We start from the raw sequence: 15,960 nt of genomic DNA, 5'->3' as shown, positions 1-15,960 counted from the left end.
CAAATGTCGAATCATTATGTTATATAGCTAAAAGTAGTATATCTAAATAAATAAACAATAAATACATAAAATGTCCATGTTTATTCTTTTACATTAGGCTTTAAATTAGCATTTTAAAAATATATCACCTGCATTTTATCTTCTGAAATGAAGAGAACAAAGCCTGTTCTTAATGACCCAGATCAAAAGTTGGTCATTGACCACTTTGTTGTATTATTTGCTATAATAGGCTCATGTGCCTTTTCAACTTTATGTTCCCTCCTCTGTCCTCGGGCAATCAGCTGTCACTTCTAGACTTTAGAGTCAGTACATTTAGGTTTAAGTTGTCACTCATAGCTTCCTGTTACTATGTCCTTCATAAGTTACATTACTTCCAACCCTGATTTCCTCATCCGTAACAGCAGGGTGAGAATATTTGCGCATAGGGTAATCGTGAGGTTTAGCTATAATAACGAAAGTGAAAGAATTCTGTTTACTACAAGGTGTCAGCTGTCAAATGTTAGGCATCATTACCGTGACTCATGGGCTTCTTTTAGTTTGTACCCCTTCTTTCCCACCCCCAGCTGCTTCCAAAGTGGAGTGGGAAGCTTATTAAAATTGTGGGTGTAGTAAGCATGGGGACACTCTTATTGAGATAGGACATCATGACAGGCATTTGGCAAAGCGCTGTACTAGGAGTCAAGGAGAGCCCGGTCTGTGCCCAGATCTGCTGCTGTGTGCGCCATGGCCTTTCACTTACAACCGCTGGTACTAAGGCTTTATAGTTGAATATAAATTTACAAAGTGAAGGGGCTGGATTCAAAACCACATTCAGTTCTAGGGTAACTCTATTTCCTGCCTAGAGCCCTTTTGCTACTCAATTCCTGATTCTAGGTTGGATGTGTGATTTCCAGATAAGTGGAGCACGATCCTCCTTCCTCTTCTATGGTAGGCAGAACAACAGAATAGTTAATGACGTGAATCCTGCAACCAGAGTATCCAGAGTTCATATTCACACTCTGGCCCTGCTACTGTGTGACCATGGGCAAGTTACTTCATCTCTCTGGGCTAGTGTCTTCATCTGTAGAACATAATTTAGTATCTATCCATAGTGTGCTGATGGGGATTTTATGAGTTAATATAAGTGAAGCGCTTACACAGAGCAAATGCTAAAAAAGTGGTTTGTTATTATTATTTGATTTTAAAGACAAACTAAAGAAAGTCTATCAAACTTGAGGAGAAACTCTTTTGTTAGGGCATTTTTAATTTAGTGAGCTATCGTGGGCTATCTTACTTTATCTCTCTCCATGTTTCACCATTTTAAATATTTTCTCTTTGATTGTATTCCCTCTCAGCTGTTGACTTTCCTGACTAGACTATCAATCTTTTGGGTCTATCTTGATGTGTAAGTTCAATCATATTCCTTGTTTCCTTCTTACCAAACCCCAGCATTTCTATTGTAGATTTTCTCTCTGTGTAAAATGACTTGCAATATAATTTTTACGTTGCTTATTTACCAAAAAGCAAGTAAGACCCTACCAGCTATGAAATAATAGCTCCCATCATAAGGAGTCACACATGATTTGCTCCGGTAGTAATATGGCTACACTAATAACAAGCATTCCAATTAGGTGATTATATTTTAAAATCTAAGCTTGCATGAAGAGTTATTATTTATGCTTGTAAATAAGGTAGAGATGATCCATTCATGAGTGCCATGAGAAATAGCTCCAGCAATCGTCTCCTGAGTAGTTATATTTTCTAAGTGATTGAATCCAGTCATGAAATTGCAAAGTAATTCAAGTTCTCCTCGAATGGAAATTTTAATGTCATTGTCAACAACCACCTCTAACAAAAGATGTTCAAAATAATTGGCCATTTTCAAAATACTTTTCATTTTCCATGTGATATATGAATATTAAATAGAATAAAGTACTAATTATGAAGGGTTTTTTTGGTCCTAACATAATTTCAGGACCAGAACTGAAGACACACATCTGATTAAGAAAAATTGGGGGGGTTCTAGTTGTTTAGGGTGGTCTGGGGTGTGCTAGGACTCCCGCAGTGTTTTGGAGGGATTGATTGCTTTCTACTCGTGGGCTGTGCTCCATCAGCTTGGAGTTAATTGCTCATGTACTCTCTATGTGCACCTGAAAATAGCTCCTGGTGGGTGGAAAGGTGCATGGCTGTGAACACAGCAAGAGTCAGGAGGGCTCCCAGGCCTTTGGATTCTTGAGATAAAGTATTTAAATTTGGCAAAGTTTAAACAGTTGCTTACTGTGCTTGTCCCAGGTTTGAACTCTCCACCGAGAGAAGTCAAATGATTGAACAGAAAATAGATTTGTGTCAGTTCCCAGCAACCCCACTTATCAGCTGTGTGAACTTAGGCAAATTCCTTAATTCTGAAAATCAGTGTCCTCAACTGATTATAATGCCAACCGCTCTGAGGACAGTGAGGGTTGGAGCCAAGGAATGGAATGCTCTGTGTATATGGTATTCTCTCAATGCCTGTACAAGTTTTCAAAGTAGGAAGAAAGAGAGGAAACAAATTGCATCGGTACCATGTACAATAGCTTTTGAAGTCTTCACCTAGACAGCTTGATCTTTGTCCTGCTGGGTCAGACATGAACATTAACCAAACAGTAGCATCTATTCCTTATGCTAGACATTCTCACAAGTTGTTTTCTATGGTTATAGTCAAGAATCTCCCAGTGATGTTTAGTGTAAATCTAAAACCTAGGGCAAAATTCACCAAAAGACCCTCCAATACCTGCCACTGGACAAAGCCTCTAAAATCAGATGCAGCATATCATTAGGAGGTAATCATCCTCATCATGATTTTATTGCCATACTGATTAAGTCACTATTAAACCAATTTAATAAAGCATAAACACTAGGAATAAAGACTCAAAAGGTATTTTTATAAATGAGATAAAACAATGTAAGTCAAGCCAGCTGAATCTTTGACTAGACAAATCAATTTCAGCTCAAATAGGATTTTAAAGTAATAGTGTTTATGATCTTTTATAATGAAAAATGGGTACACTATGTAAAGAAGGGTCACGTTGTATTGCAAAATGGACCTCATGTAGATACATCCATTATGTTTGGGAGGCTTATAGTAGTTATTCACTGATTTCATATGTTTTTACTGAGCATATTTAGTGTGCCAAACTAGCACACTACTGTCAAACTGATGCAGCCAGGGGTCCGGCCAGTCCTAGGTGGAACGAGGCAGCAGCCTCCCGGTGTCCCATGCTATGATGAAGCAAGTACTCCTCTCTGCGTACCCAGCCTGGGTTCTAAACCAAATTTCCAAGTGGAGGGACATTATTTATAAAATGGTTTTATTTCAGCATCACAGGCCTTGTTTACAAACACTTGCTTTAGGAAGGCAGACCTCACACTCATATTTGTTTGTAAAGCAAGATGTTCTATAGTTATGTTCTGGAGGGTATGGTTTGACCTTGGATAGAGTGAAATTCGCATAATTATAAGTTGGGCTGTAATAAACTTCTGCTGTAGAAGACAAGTTGTGAGAAAGAGGAGAAAGATGCCTATTTTTAAACCTCATTCTGTTGTTCCCAGGTGATTTGAACTCTAATTTCTAGCCCAACTGTGTCATGGCCTGAGGGGACTGTTTACTCAGACGTAGGACAACCTTGGCCCTGAGAGAGTTAAATCTAAGAAACAAATAACAAAGAGACAGCTGGGAAGCTCAAGGGTGTCTGGGTTTGGGAATTAGTTGTCTGATTAAAATTAAATCTGTTAGAAGATACATGAATTAAAATGCTATTTGTATTCAGCTTGTCTTGGGATGCAAAAGCAGCACTGAATTAGCAACTCAGCAAGATGCCTGCGGAGTTAAATCTTGGTAGAGGCCTGGAGATGATTCAGGTGGCCAGGGTCCCACCTGGTCCTGGTTTTAATCTTACACACACATTTCTCGATGGTAAAATGTATAAAAGCACACAGTCTTTTTGTTTTTTCCAGCTCTGAGATAGCATCCCTCCCACACCTTGTTCTATTTGTTTCTAAATCAGCACAGCATCGACTGCCACCACGGTGATCTCTCCAAGGCACCCAGGCATGGTTCCCCTGAGGCACTGGGGGTTCAGTGGCAGTCTAAAATCTTTTTTCCCCTAGGATTTTAGACTAATATAGATAGATAGATAGATAGATAGATAGATAGATAGATAGATGGATGATAGATAGATAGATTTTGGACATATATATATATATAAAATCTTTTTTCCCCTAGGATTTTGGAATTATATATAGAGAGATTTTGGACTTTTATATATATATTTCCAGCTCTTAAAATAGCATATTGACTGAGCTCATGATCTTTGGTGTTAAAAAACCAGGGATCAAATCCCAGTTCTGTCAGTTACTTGCTATGTGACCTTGAGTAGATTATTTAAGTTCTGTGAGTCCCAGTTATTCCTTGTAAAATAAGGGCAATAATAGGTCTCTCACAGCATTTTTGTCAGTATTAGAATGAGATAATACCCAGCCAGGCTTAGAGCAAAAGCTCTCTATACAGTGGTGATTTTTATTAACAATCCCAGCAGAATGCTTAAAAAATTGGACTTTAGGGTGCTAAAGACACCTGTGTGCCTCATTACTAACTAGCCATTTGAGCTTGATCAAGTTGCTTAGACTTTCCAAACCTCTGTTGTCTCATCCCTAAAATGGGAATGAAAATCCCTCTCTTGAACAGTGTCGTAAAGATAAAATGATATAATGGGCTTGCCCACCATCCAGTGTTCTCTGGGCAAATTCTGTGAGCAATAAGACTTGCTTTTATGAGTGTTGTGTGTCATTTGAATATAGGTGGATGTATCTATTTACTAGGGCTACCAAAACAAAATGTCACTGACTAGATGGCTTGAACAGCAAATTTATTTTCTCACAGTACTGGAAGCCCAAAATCAAGATGTCTGCAGAGCTGGTTTCTATTGACATCTCTCCCATTGGCTTGCGATGGCTGCTTTCTTGCTGTGCTTATACCTGGCCTTTCCCCTCCGTGTGTGTATCTCTCTCTCTTCCTATAAAGAAACCAGTTATATTGGATTAAGGTCTCTATGACCTCATTTAATGTTAATTAACTCCTTAAAAGCCATATCTCCACATACAACCATACTGGAGGTTAGGCCCTCAACACACAAATTTTAAGGTGATACAATTCCACCCATAATCGTGTCAGAAGTCAGACTGTAGGAGATAAAGGAAGAAGCAGGAGATAGAAAATGGACCCAGTGGATCTAGTCAACTTTTCTGAGACATTTGACAATGCAGAAAAGGAGAGGAGATAAATATGTTTTTTTTATCATTCTTATTTCTGTTGGTGTTGAGAGAGAATGTGACAAAGTAGAAAGAACATAAGATTTGGCAACAGAGACTTGGGTGTGAATCCCAAGTCAGGTCATGATCCCAGGGTCCTGGGATGGAGCCCCAAATCGGGCTCCCTGCTCAGCGAGGAGTCTGCTTCTCCCTCTGCCCCTCCCCCTCCCCATGCTTGCTCTCTCCCTCTCAAATGAATAAATAAAAATCTTTAAGATAAAATAAAATAAAATCCCCCTAAATGCATGCTCCTAAAAGGTGGTTGAGTCAACTCGTGGATTTCAAGTCCTGTGCAGAATCATGCTGTGCTCTCCAGAGTTTGCCTCCAGGAATCAGTCTTGATTGGATTAGGTGGTGTTGCTTTTTTTTACTGTCTGCTGGTGAATTGCTGATGATTTCAGGTTTTTAGAGCCTATCAGCCTCCTAGAAATAGAAACAGCCCTTTGGCAGTTAGGAGTCATTAGGAAGTAAGGTACTAGTCAGCTGGGAAAACAAGAGTCCACAGATGCTTCAAGTGTGGTGCTTTGAATATTGTGCATGCTGCTCATCCTATCACACACTTAATTCAATTACACTGACCTTCCGGCTCTGGGTCTTTTGTCTCCGTCTCAGCCTCAGCAAGTCTGTGACAGCTGGAGGAAGAAAAGTGTGTTGGTGGTGTGGCTCAGATTGCTGTGTGGTTACAAAGGCCAAAGAATGAATGCGCTGTTTTGTTTCTTTCCAGTGGAAGGGTCACTGGGTCTAGAGAAGTTGTGCAATGATTGAAAGACTACTCAGAAAATCTGATTAAAATTTCCTCTGCTTTTGCTTTTGCTGTGTTTCTCAGAACAAGGCGTGGAGAACACAGTGATTCCAAAGAAGGCATTTAAGGTCTACCAATGGTCCACAAACCTCAGTTTCAGAAATAATTTTCTAGAGGGTTGCTAAGGTTCAAGGGGTCCCAGGGGAATGGAAAGTTTAGTAGCAACATCATTTGTTTGCTGATTGACCCATTCAACCATTAATTAATTCATTCATACACTAAATAATTCTTGAGTGACTATGGGGTACCAGAATCTGTTAGGTCCAGAGGATATACATATCCGTAAGACATTGCCCGTGTCTTCAAGGAACTCACAATGGAGAAGGCAGGCATGAACAGTTCGTAATGTTATGTTTTGCATGCTTCATGAGAGGTAGGTAGGGTGTGAGAACTCTGTCCAGGGAGCTACCAGTTCTGTATGGTGGAGCAATCTGGAAAGGCTTCAAAGAGGAGGCAGTAATACTTAAATTAGATCATAAGAGATATATACATTTCAACAGGCAGAAAGAAGAAAAAGGAACATTTTAAGCCGAGGGAATTACACTGTAATCGACTCAAAAGAAGCTTACGTGAAGGTATTTTTCAAGAAAGCAGAGTCTTTCTATCTGGTATTATCTATTTACATCAAGTCTGTTCCAGGGCATTTATTTCTGCATTGGCAACTACAATAACAACAGCATAGTCCAATTCATTGGATCAACAGCAATCTTAGGGATTACCTTACCTCCTCCCTAAGCTCAGGACCTATTGAGTAGAATCAACCCATTCTACTCAAATGTTCCAGTGAATGAAGGAGAAAATTGAAGGAGCCCCATTTGGGCTTTTTTGAGTTTCCCTGTAAAGTCCAACCTGAGGTCAATTTGTGAATGCCTAGCTGCCATTTCCCCAGCCACCCGTAGGCCTCTACACATCCTTCAGGTGCATATCTCGCTTACTTTCGCATCAATTTTATGCTTGTCAGGTCGAGTTTATTCTTGGCCTTCCCATCTTCTCATGTCCCTTTTATTATTCTTTTCCATCCATCACTATCCTGCAGCTTTTCCATCTCACTGTTTCAAAATAAACTATTACAATATAAAAAGTACAGAACAAATGTCTGCTTTTATCCCCTCTTCCCCATTTTGACAAACATGACAATTCTAAGTACCTGTTTCATTGCCATTATTGGTCTTTTGTAAACTTGAGGGCAGTCATTAGGACACCCCAGGATTAGGGTTCTGCGGAAACTTCTTTATCCCTGCTCTGTGAGAGCGCTGGCCCATCACTGCACTTAGTGAGACAGGGAAGGAAGTAGGTACAGGTGTTAGTGAAAGGCAGCACTGAGTATCAGAATGATGTGACTTTTGGCAACGATAACTATATTTCCAACTGACACATAAGACATGGAATTGGAACACCCTGGGTGCAGAGTTGATGAGAAAAAGCTCTTCTCCTGAGCTTCACTTATCTGAGTTGGAAATCTGTAGCTAAGAGGAAAGAATATAATGGAGGTTAGCAAGCCATGGCTTCAGGGCTGGGCCTGGATGCTTCTATTCCTGTTGAGTTCTTTAGCCAAGGTGTGGATTGGCAGATGGCAAGAAGAATGTCTTAGGCCTCCATTGGGCCCCACTGCAAAAAAGCTGAAATTAATCAAGGATCCTATACTTTGAGACCTGAGCACCCAGATCCTAATATATTCCAACACCTCCCAAATAGTGTTCTACAGGACCCTAGGGCAAATATGTATAGGTTACCAGATGTGACTTGTGGGGAGAAAGGGTTCTTTGGACAAATACACTTTGGGGTCAATTGGGTTAAACAAAGTTAAACAGAATTGTTTGTTGCACATCCTCTGGAAACCTTTAATTTCCACTCTTTTGGTCCCAAACTATGTTAGCATTTACAGCATTTCCCAGATTTTTATTCTTTTTACATAGAGCATCTTTGAGAAATTATAGTGTAAATATAATTCACAAAAGAAAGTACAATGTTTTAGAATTTATCGGTAGCTATAGACTCCTTTGGCTAACAGAGTAGGGTCTAGCCAGAAGTTTCCTCAGGCCCAGTCCATCCAGAGTGCACCCATGAACACTGAGTTTATACCAGTCAAATCAGCAGCTGATTACTCACTTCAGCACTTGACCTGGCTACTTTATTTATAGCCCCAGGCCAAATATTTGATTTCAGTGGAATCCTCAGAGAGTATTAGCAGAGTCCTACCTCCCAGTTGTGTGATACATAGGGTAATACTGATTGTCATTAAACTGAAATTCCATTTTTCTAACCCATACTTGGTATATATACACACCAATTCCAGGTTTTAAGGTTATTCGTGATTTTGTGCACTCTTCAAACTGTATTATAAAAATGCTAATATTGTAATACCTAATCATTAGAGTTTGTGGGGGGAAAAGATTATGTGGAATTGTCTTAGCTTAGTTATGTAAACTCTGGGGAAATGTAAAGACTACTTTAGGCGGTATCAGAATCCTTCCTCTGGAAAAATCGCAGACATCCAGTAAATGTTTCACTGTTTTCCTGTGTTGTTGTGTATAAGCATCGGTGACCTATGACTGTTCTTCAGCCTCTTTTTGGTTCTCCTCCACAGACAGCGTGGAAGATGAACTGGAGATGGCCACCGTCCGGCATCGGCCTGAGGCTCTGGAACTTCTGGAAGCCCAGAGCAAGTTTACCAAGAAAGAACTCCAGATTCTTTACAGAGGATTTAAGAATGTAAGAACTTCCTTTTTGACTTTACCTTCATACTCTTCTCAGCAGAGCATTGAGAAATGAGAAGGAAGGAGGGGAAACATATGATTCTGTGAGAGCCCCATCATATGTATGTTTCATACGGATCTTTCCTAGATATGAATATTGTCAATATCCATTTAGACTTTGAGTCACTTTGGCACACCAATGCTCATACAATGTGGGTGCACATTAAACAAGGATAAGTATAGAAAAAGGCATACTCAATTCGGTTCTTGGTATGTTTTGTTTAGTTGGTTGGTTTTGGCTGTAATGATATCATTTCAGTAAGCTTCAATTCTCACTTCATTATTGAACGATAGTCTTAGGTTTGACTTGAATCTTGACTATAGATTAAGGCCCATCAAGGAACACCATTCCTGACATTGGAGAAGAGTCACTATAAGTTTCTAAATAAACATGCTACCAATGACTCTAGACCATAAGTGTCTGTAGGTAGTCCTTGCATCTGGTTCTTTGTGATTCAGGTGCACCTCCTTTCTGAGGGAATCATCTTCAAAAGGAGTGATAGTTCATGCATACCAGAAGGTGAGGATGAGAGACAATGAGTGACCCAAACAATTGATCAGGGACACATTCTTGTTGGATACTTGGTATGTGTTTAGTATTAAGCTAGATTCTGTAGGTTATTCAAAAGCTAGAGAAGATATTCAAGGCACTTCTGGTTTATATAGGGAGAGAAGACTTGTCATGAATTTATTTGAAAGCAATTCATCCCTGGGGCACCTGGCTGGCTCAGTAGGTAGAGCGTGCGACTCAGTCTCAGGGTTGTGATTTCAAGTCCCACATTGGGCATGGAGTCTACTTTACAAAAAAAAAAAAAAGGCATTTCGTCCTTAAGAGTGTCAAATGATTGTGAATCAAATGGCATACATGGGCCAAGATGTATTATGTTCTTACACATATGTAAACCATAGTAGCTACACTGTAGGTACCCTTTGAGATCCAAATTAAATTGCATTGATCCCTCCTCAAGTCTTCCCCCTAACAGCCCCATTCCATGGTCTGTAGACTCTACAGTGTCCAAAGAGTTCTGCTAATTCCAGCCTCTTCAAATCTGACCATCTCAATTGCTACCTCAGTGCAACCTCATGCAGACCAAATGACAAACTCTGCCTCTTCCACAGTATGCACATAAAAGTTTATTCAGAGAATATGTAACGCTAGTTGACTTTTCAGAATATTTTTATAGGGTTCCATCATGCATATTGCACACAACCTTCCACCATCTCTGACTCCATGGGGTGTCTCTCCACCCCATTTCTGCTCTCACCACTCTCCTTGCCTGGGCTTTCTAAGTTTTTCTCTCCCCATTACTACTCTGAAACCTGGTTCTCTGCTAACACCCAGGCCTTTGTGGGGGTAGACTGGGTGGGAAGAGGGGAGATGGCATGGGGATAGGCACTTGCTCCACCAGACACAACTCTCATTAAAAGGAGTCTTGATGTGCAATCTATCAAGATAACACATGTAAATAAACATGCATGAAGAGAAAGGGGCTTTGGAAGTGAGGCTAGAGAATTATTAGTTATGTCTATGCTGCACAGTATGCAGAGAGAGCAAACACTTACCGAAAAACAGCTGGAATGACCACTGGCAGTAGCAATCAGATACAAAATGGTTGTCAAATAAAGGAGAATTTCATCCAACCTCTCATCATCCCTGCTATGTTATCGCTCCACTGCCGTGATGGAAGGTCTCTCCATTTGGGGTCAGGCTGCTTTGTGTACCATTTGTTGCAAATTGAAGTCATGATTACTGCCATCGTTAACCTCCAGAGGCAGCATCTCTGCAGGTTTGTCTTCTCCAAGTGGCACTTCACAGAAATTGCCCAGACTCTGAGGTCTGCATTCGTTTATTTTTGTCTTTTATTTTCTTTCATTTTTATTGCTCTCTTTTATTTTCGTCTTTGCTTACTTGTCCTCTTTTCTTCCTCTTCTCCTCTCCTCCTTCTTTTCCAGGCCCCTTCGCTTTCCCCTTTTCTTACCCTCCTGATCCCTGCTCTTTTCTTCTTCCTGTGCTCTCTCCCTCCTCTCTACCTCCTCTGTCTCTTCTCCTTATCAATTCTTGTCTCTTTTCTTTCACTTCCCTCCCTTTCCTTTCTCTTTCTCTTTTTCTCTTCTCTCTGCATCAATTTTTCTGTCCCCCAATCCTGCGCCATGAGATCAATGTCCATCAGACCTGAGTGTGCCCAAAGCATATTCACATACTCCTTTATGAGAAAGAAGTCCACAGTTTGCTCAGAAAATATTAATTGATGTCTCTGATAAATCAAATACAACTGTTCTTTTCATTTGTGGTTATTCCCCCCTAGTCAAATGTCCAACTCTAATAAATATATCCTGAATTATATCAAGAGAGGCATGAAAGCAAGGCAGTGACACTCATGTTTAACAGGATGGCAGCAATCTGAACCAGCTTAGCGTCAGAGAAAGCAAACCAACTACTCTTGGTTTCCTGAACAACAATTATCTCAAGTTCTTAAGATCAAAAAGTCATTTCCATGGAACCAATTGGATTATTTATTTTTAATGAAACCGTTTAAAACTCCCTATATTTTTATTAAAAGGATAAACTGATTACCAACATCTTAAGACAGTCACACTGATATAAAGAAACTCACCATGGCAAATCACCCCTGTTTGTAAAGATTGCCAGAGCCCCACAATCTTTTCTCAGTACCTGATCCCTGATAGCATTTCCTCATATCCAACACAGATTATTAATAAAAACGGGGAATGGGAGAAAGGTATGCTAGTAAGAGAAAATTTCTCAGCCTGTCACTCTGTTTTACCTTCTGAGTCACCTCCACATTTTTATTTCTCTTACCACCTGCTGAACTGAGTTTCCAAAAGTAGGCAGCTGATAGAAATGCAGAATATAGCATAGGGTTTCTCCATCTTTAGTGTGCCTTGGAATCAACTGAAGGCTTGATTGCTGGAGTCCAGCTCCAGCCGGGGTGGGTCTCTCGTAGGAAAGGACGGCGTCGGCGAATGAGGAGACACAGACACAGGATCAGGTTGCAAGCATCTCCTCCTGACAGCCTTGGAGGAACTTTATTTATATGTTAGGATTTTTTTGTTTTTCCATACTTTGTAACATGTGATTATGTTTTTTCACAATTGACTGAGATAATCTTAGATCATTTTCTGGATTACAGCCATAGCCTTCTTTTATTTTTCCTTTGTAATGATTAACATGACCTTTATTGATTTCCGCTTATTGACTTCCGCTAAAACTAAAAAACAATACGCAAGGAGAAAGGTGCTAGACAGAGAGCGTGACCGTCTTGCTATTTTGTTCTATAGCGCAGGAAATATAGTGAACTGTGGAACAGCCTGAGCTGTTCCTTTCTTAGAATCTTGCCGCTTCTGAGGCGCCTGGGGGGCCTCGTGGAATTAGTTTCATTATGATTGCTTAGATAGGCGTAACTAAGATGAGTAGTCACTTTATCATGAAACCCCAGAAATATTCCCACAATTATAAAGATTGCCATAAACAAAATGAGAGAGAATAGCGGGAGCCAGCTGCGGAGTCTCCTGTTTTCAGGATCGTCCCCCATACTTGGACTTTGTCAAACAGCATGAGTAGCTTGGCTCGCGCCACTTGATAAAACCCAGATTGCTGGGCCCCAGCCTCAAAGATTATGATTTAGTAGGTCTGAGATTGGGGTGAAGAATTTGCATTTCTCATAATTTTCCAGGTGATGCTAATGCTGCTGGTCTGGGGACCACACTCTAAGAATCACTGTGAAGATATCATAAGCTTCAGGTCACTCAGACGCAGGTCCATATCTTACTTGTTTAGCCAGCTGTCTCTGAATCAGTGGTCTGTGCCTCCTTATCTCTATAAATTGGGATAGTGATGCCTACATTGCCTGATTTTTGGTGTTTTTTTTGGCTGAGTTTTGTCTGTTTTTGAGAAATTAAGATAATAAACATGAAGTTCAATAAAAAGGAGTTATAATAGTAAATCTCCAAATAGTCAAAACTTAGTTTTGTGTTCCATTGAAGTGGCCAGTCATGGTTGGCCTACATCCTCCCCCACAGTGTTTTGGGTTTTGAGCTGTGTACCTATGTATTAGAAAGGATGCTGAAACCTACAAGGTATTCTCTACATGTCAGCAGTCTCAAACTTAACTGCATGTTGCAATCATGCCAAGACCTTTAAAAATTACAAATAGGTTGGTACCATGCTTGGTGATTCTGATGTAATTGCTCTGGGAAGAAGCAATCCTGAGTATCAGGATTTATAAAGCTCTCCAGGTAATTATAATGTGCAGCTAAGATTGACAACCAGTGAACTAGATGCATAAAATCCTAGTCATAAGGTGCTTCTGTCACAAAAAGAGTTGACCTAATTGTGATGAGTCCCATAGTCTTGAATACCAATGGTTAGACTGGCTACTTTGGAACCTTATGAGGTCTTTTGTGGGTTTCCACCCCTTGGGGAAATGTGTGTGTAGGTGGGTAACAAGTCTTACCTCTGATGATTCTGACTCAGTTAAATCTGAAGTGATGCTCAATAATTTTTTTCTAAACTTCTTAATTTAAAAAAAAAATCCCATTTAATAGATAGCTAACAGAAAGCCACATTTGGTAACCACTGACCCGGCAGGTCAGATAAGTATCCATACACATGATTCATAAACTTGATTTGCTGTTCTCTTTCAAAATCAAGCATAACTTCAGTTCAATTTTAGGTGATCATGAATGGTCTTCTGAGGCATTAAGTTTTAATATGGCTATGCCTCTTTGACATTTACTTTCATTACTTAATAATTTACAGCATATCCTTCCCATTGTTTAAGGCAGGACGTGAAAGTTACAAGAAGTTAGATCTATTTGCTTTGGACACCTGGTGCCTTCCTGCCCCAAATCCTTCCCCGCTTCTTTTTCTTTCACTAATTTGAATTATAATAGATCAAAGTAACCATTAGATTCAAATATATCTTTAAGGTGTCATTTTAATGCTTGGTAATGCCCTTCTTCCCTAAAAATGCTAAGTGTTAATATCCTTTCTACCTAAAAATGAAGGATGTCTGTATTGGTTTTTTAATTGTGTGTAACACGTTATCACATTTGTAGTGGCTTAAAAAACACTCATTTATCATGTCACAGTTTTGAGGGTCAGGAGTCCAGAAGCAACTTAACTGGGGCTGCATTTCTTTCTGGATCCTGGGATCCTCTTCCCAGCACACATGGTTGTTGGCTGAATTCATGTCCCTGTGTTGTATTTATGAGATCCCCACTCTTTTGCTGGCTGTCATCCTGGGGCCACTAATCTCCTGGAGGCTGCCTGTAGTCCCTTGCCCATCCATGGCCTTCTCACAGAATCTCTGATAACGTGTAGCTCACTTCTTCAAAGTCAGCAAGGGAGAATCTCTCTAGTCTGCTAAGGCAGAGTCTTATATAATGTAATATAGTCATGGGCATGACATCTCATCCTACCACCTCTGTATGTCCCAGCACTCAAGGCAAGGAGATTAAAAAGAATGTGACTTACGAGGAGTCACCATAGGGTGTGTCCATCACAGCAGTGTTCCTAAGGAGACAGCAACCCCAGAAGCCAGCAACCCAAGCAGCTAAATTAAATCTGAAGTCACATCTGAAGCATGGCTAATCCCCACCCTCAGTGTTGTACCTAAAATCCAGACCTCTCCTTGGGGATTTTGCCAATAGTAGCACAAAACTTTTCCTTGATTTCTGCAAGAGGTTTAATGTGGCCAAAGGAACCAGCAGGAGATGAAAGTTTTTTCATGGGTTTTTTTCCTACACCACTTGAAGAGTTTGAGAACTCACTGCATCTTTAAAAATAGATGAGGGGAAGTGAGGATGAAATTATAGGGGTCTACATTTTTTACAAAGTACTTTTATATAAAAAGCACTAAATCCCACTTATGGTAGGGTGGGAGAGAGGAGAACTTTAGCACATGCTTGAAAAAGAGCGGGATATGGTGTTTAGGATAGAGAAATAAGCTGCTAATTGCATAAGGCAATTGCTCTTTTATCATGAGCCCTTAGAGTTATTCTTGAGGCTTCACAGGCTGATTGTGTAACCTTCAGTAAATCACTTCATCCCTGGCAGCTTCTGTCTCCCTGTCAGCAAATTAGGGATTAAGATCTTCTCTTCCAATCATGAAGGGGGGTGGGTAATAATTGGTTTTGTTCTGCTCTTGAAAGACTCAGATAGAAGATCTTCCTTAAGCGCAAAGTATTACTCATGTACTTTAAAATCAAGGTATAAGAACAGAGTTAAAATATTATTTTCTATGCCCCAGCAGAATTTTCTGTCAGACTTCTAGGAAGCAGGGTTTTCTGAGAAGTTTGTCTACAGGTCTCAGCAGATAAACATGGCTGCCCTTCTGACTTCCAAATACTGGCATGATACAAGTGCTTTACTGGGTTCAAACCTTTCAACTGACACATTTTCTACCTTGAGCAGGTGGTTTAACTTCTCTGGATATTAAATTCTCCTCGAAGATTCAGGCTATTAATGCCCACACAAGTGAGAAGATGATGAAAAATATTTTGCATAATTTCTTTCATTGAGAGTGTGCTCAGTAGACATTGGAGCCCTTCAGCTCTTCTCAACTCATTCTACTAAGTACAGAAGTAACTGAAATCACAGTGAACATTCTGGAATGTCATCTTGAAGTATATCACCTTACACAAGAGTTTTAAACAAAATCTGTGGCATTTGGATGCTTCTTCTTTATTTGTTTTTTTTATTTTATTTTATTATTATTTTTTAAAGATTTTATTTATTTATTTATTTGAGAGAGAGAATGAGAGAGAGAGAGCACATGAGAGAGGGGAGAGTCAGAAGGAGAAGCAGACTCCCTGCTGAGCAGGGAGCCCGATGCGGGACTCGATCCTGGGACTCCAGGATTATGACCTGAGCCGAAGGTAGTCGCCCAACCAACTGAGCCACTCAGGCGCCCGGGTTTTTTTTATTTTAAACTAACTAAGCATCATGCTTAATTTTTGAAATCATGTGGGGGGCATAAATTTTGAAATCATGTGGGGGGCACTTAAGTGTCTCATCTACAATCAACTCCTCATTCCACCTCACTGGAGATAAGT

General features: G+C 40.1%; 1 protein-coding gene across 3 annotated transcripts in view; it reads left to right on the top strand.

Annotated features, from left to right (window-relative positions):
* The window catches only part of KCNIP4 (potassium voltage-gated channel interacting protein 4), a 1,108,185-nt gene that overhangs the window by 992,130 nt on the left and 100,095 nt on the right, over positions 1-15,960 (top strand). For all 3 annotated transcript variants that reach the window (XM_032397241.1, XM_032397227.1, XM_032397233.1), the window contains one exon: positions 8,715-8,839. In XM_032397241.1, coding sequence (XP_032253132.1) covers positions 8,715-8,839 — 125 coding nt within the window. The remainder of the gene's footprint in view (positions 1-8,714; positions 8,840-15,960) is intronic.

Source organism: Phoca vitulina, unplaced genomic scaffold (assembly GCF_004348235.1).
Source record: "Phoca vitulina isolate PV1807 unplaced genomic scaffold, GSC_HSeal_1.0 scaffold3, whole genome shotgun sequence".
Lineage (NCBI taxonomy): Eukaryota > Metazoa > Chordata > Mammalia > Carnivora > Phocidae > Phoca > Phoca vitulina.
Note: the sequence above shows the minus strand (reverse complement) of the source record. Positions and strands in the feature narration are given on the sequence as shown.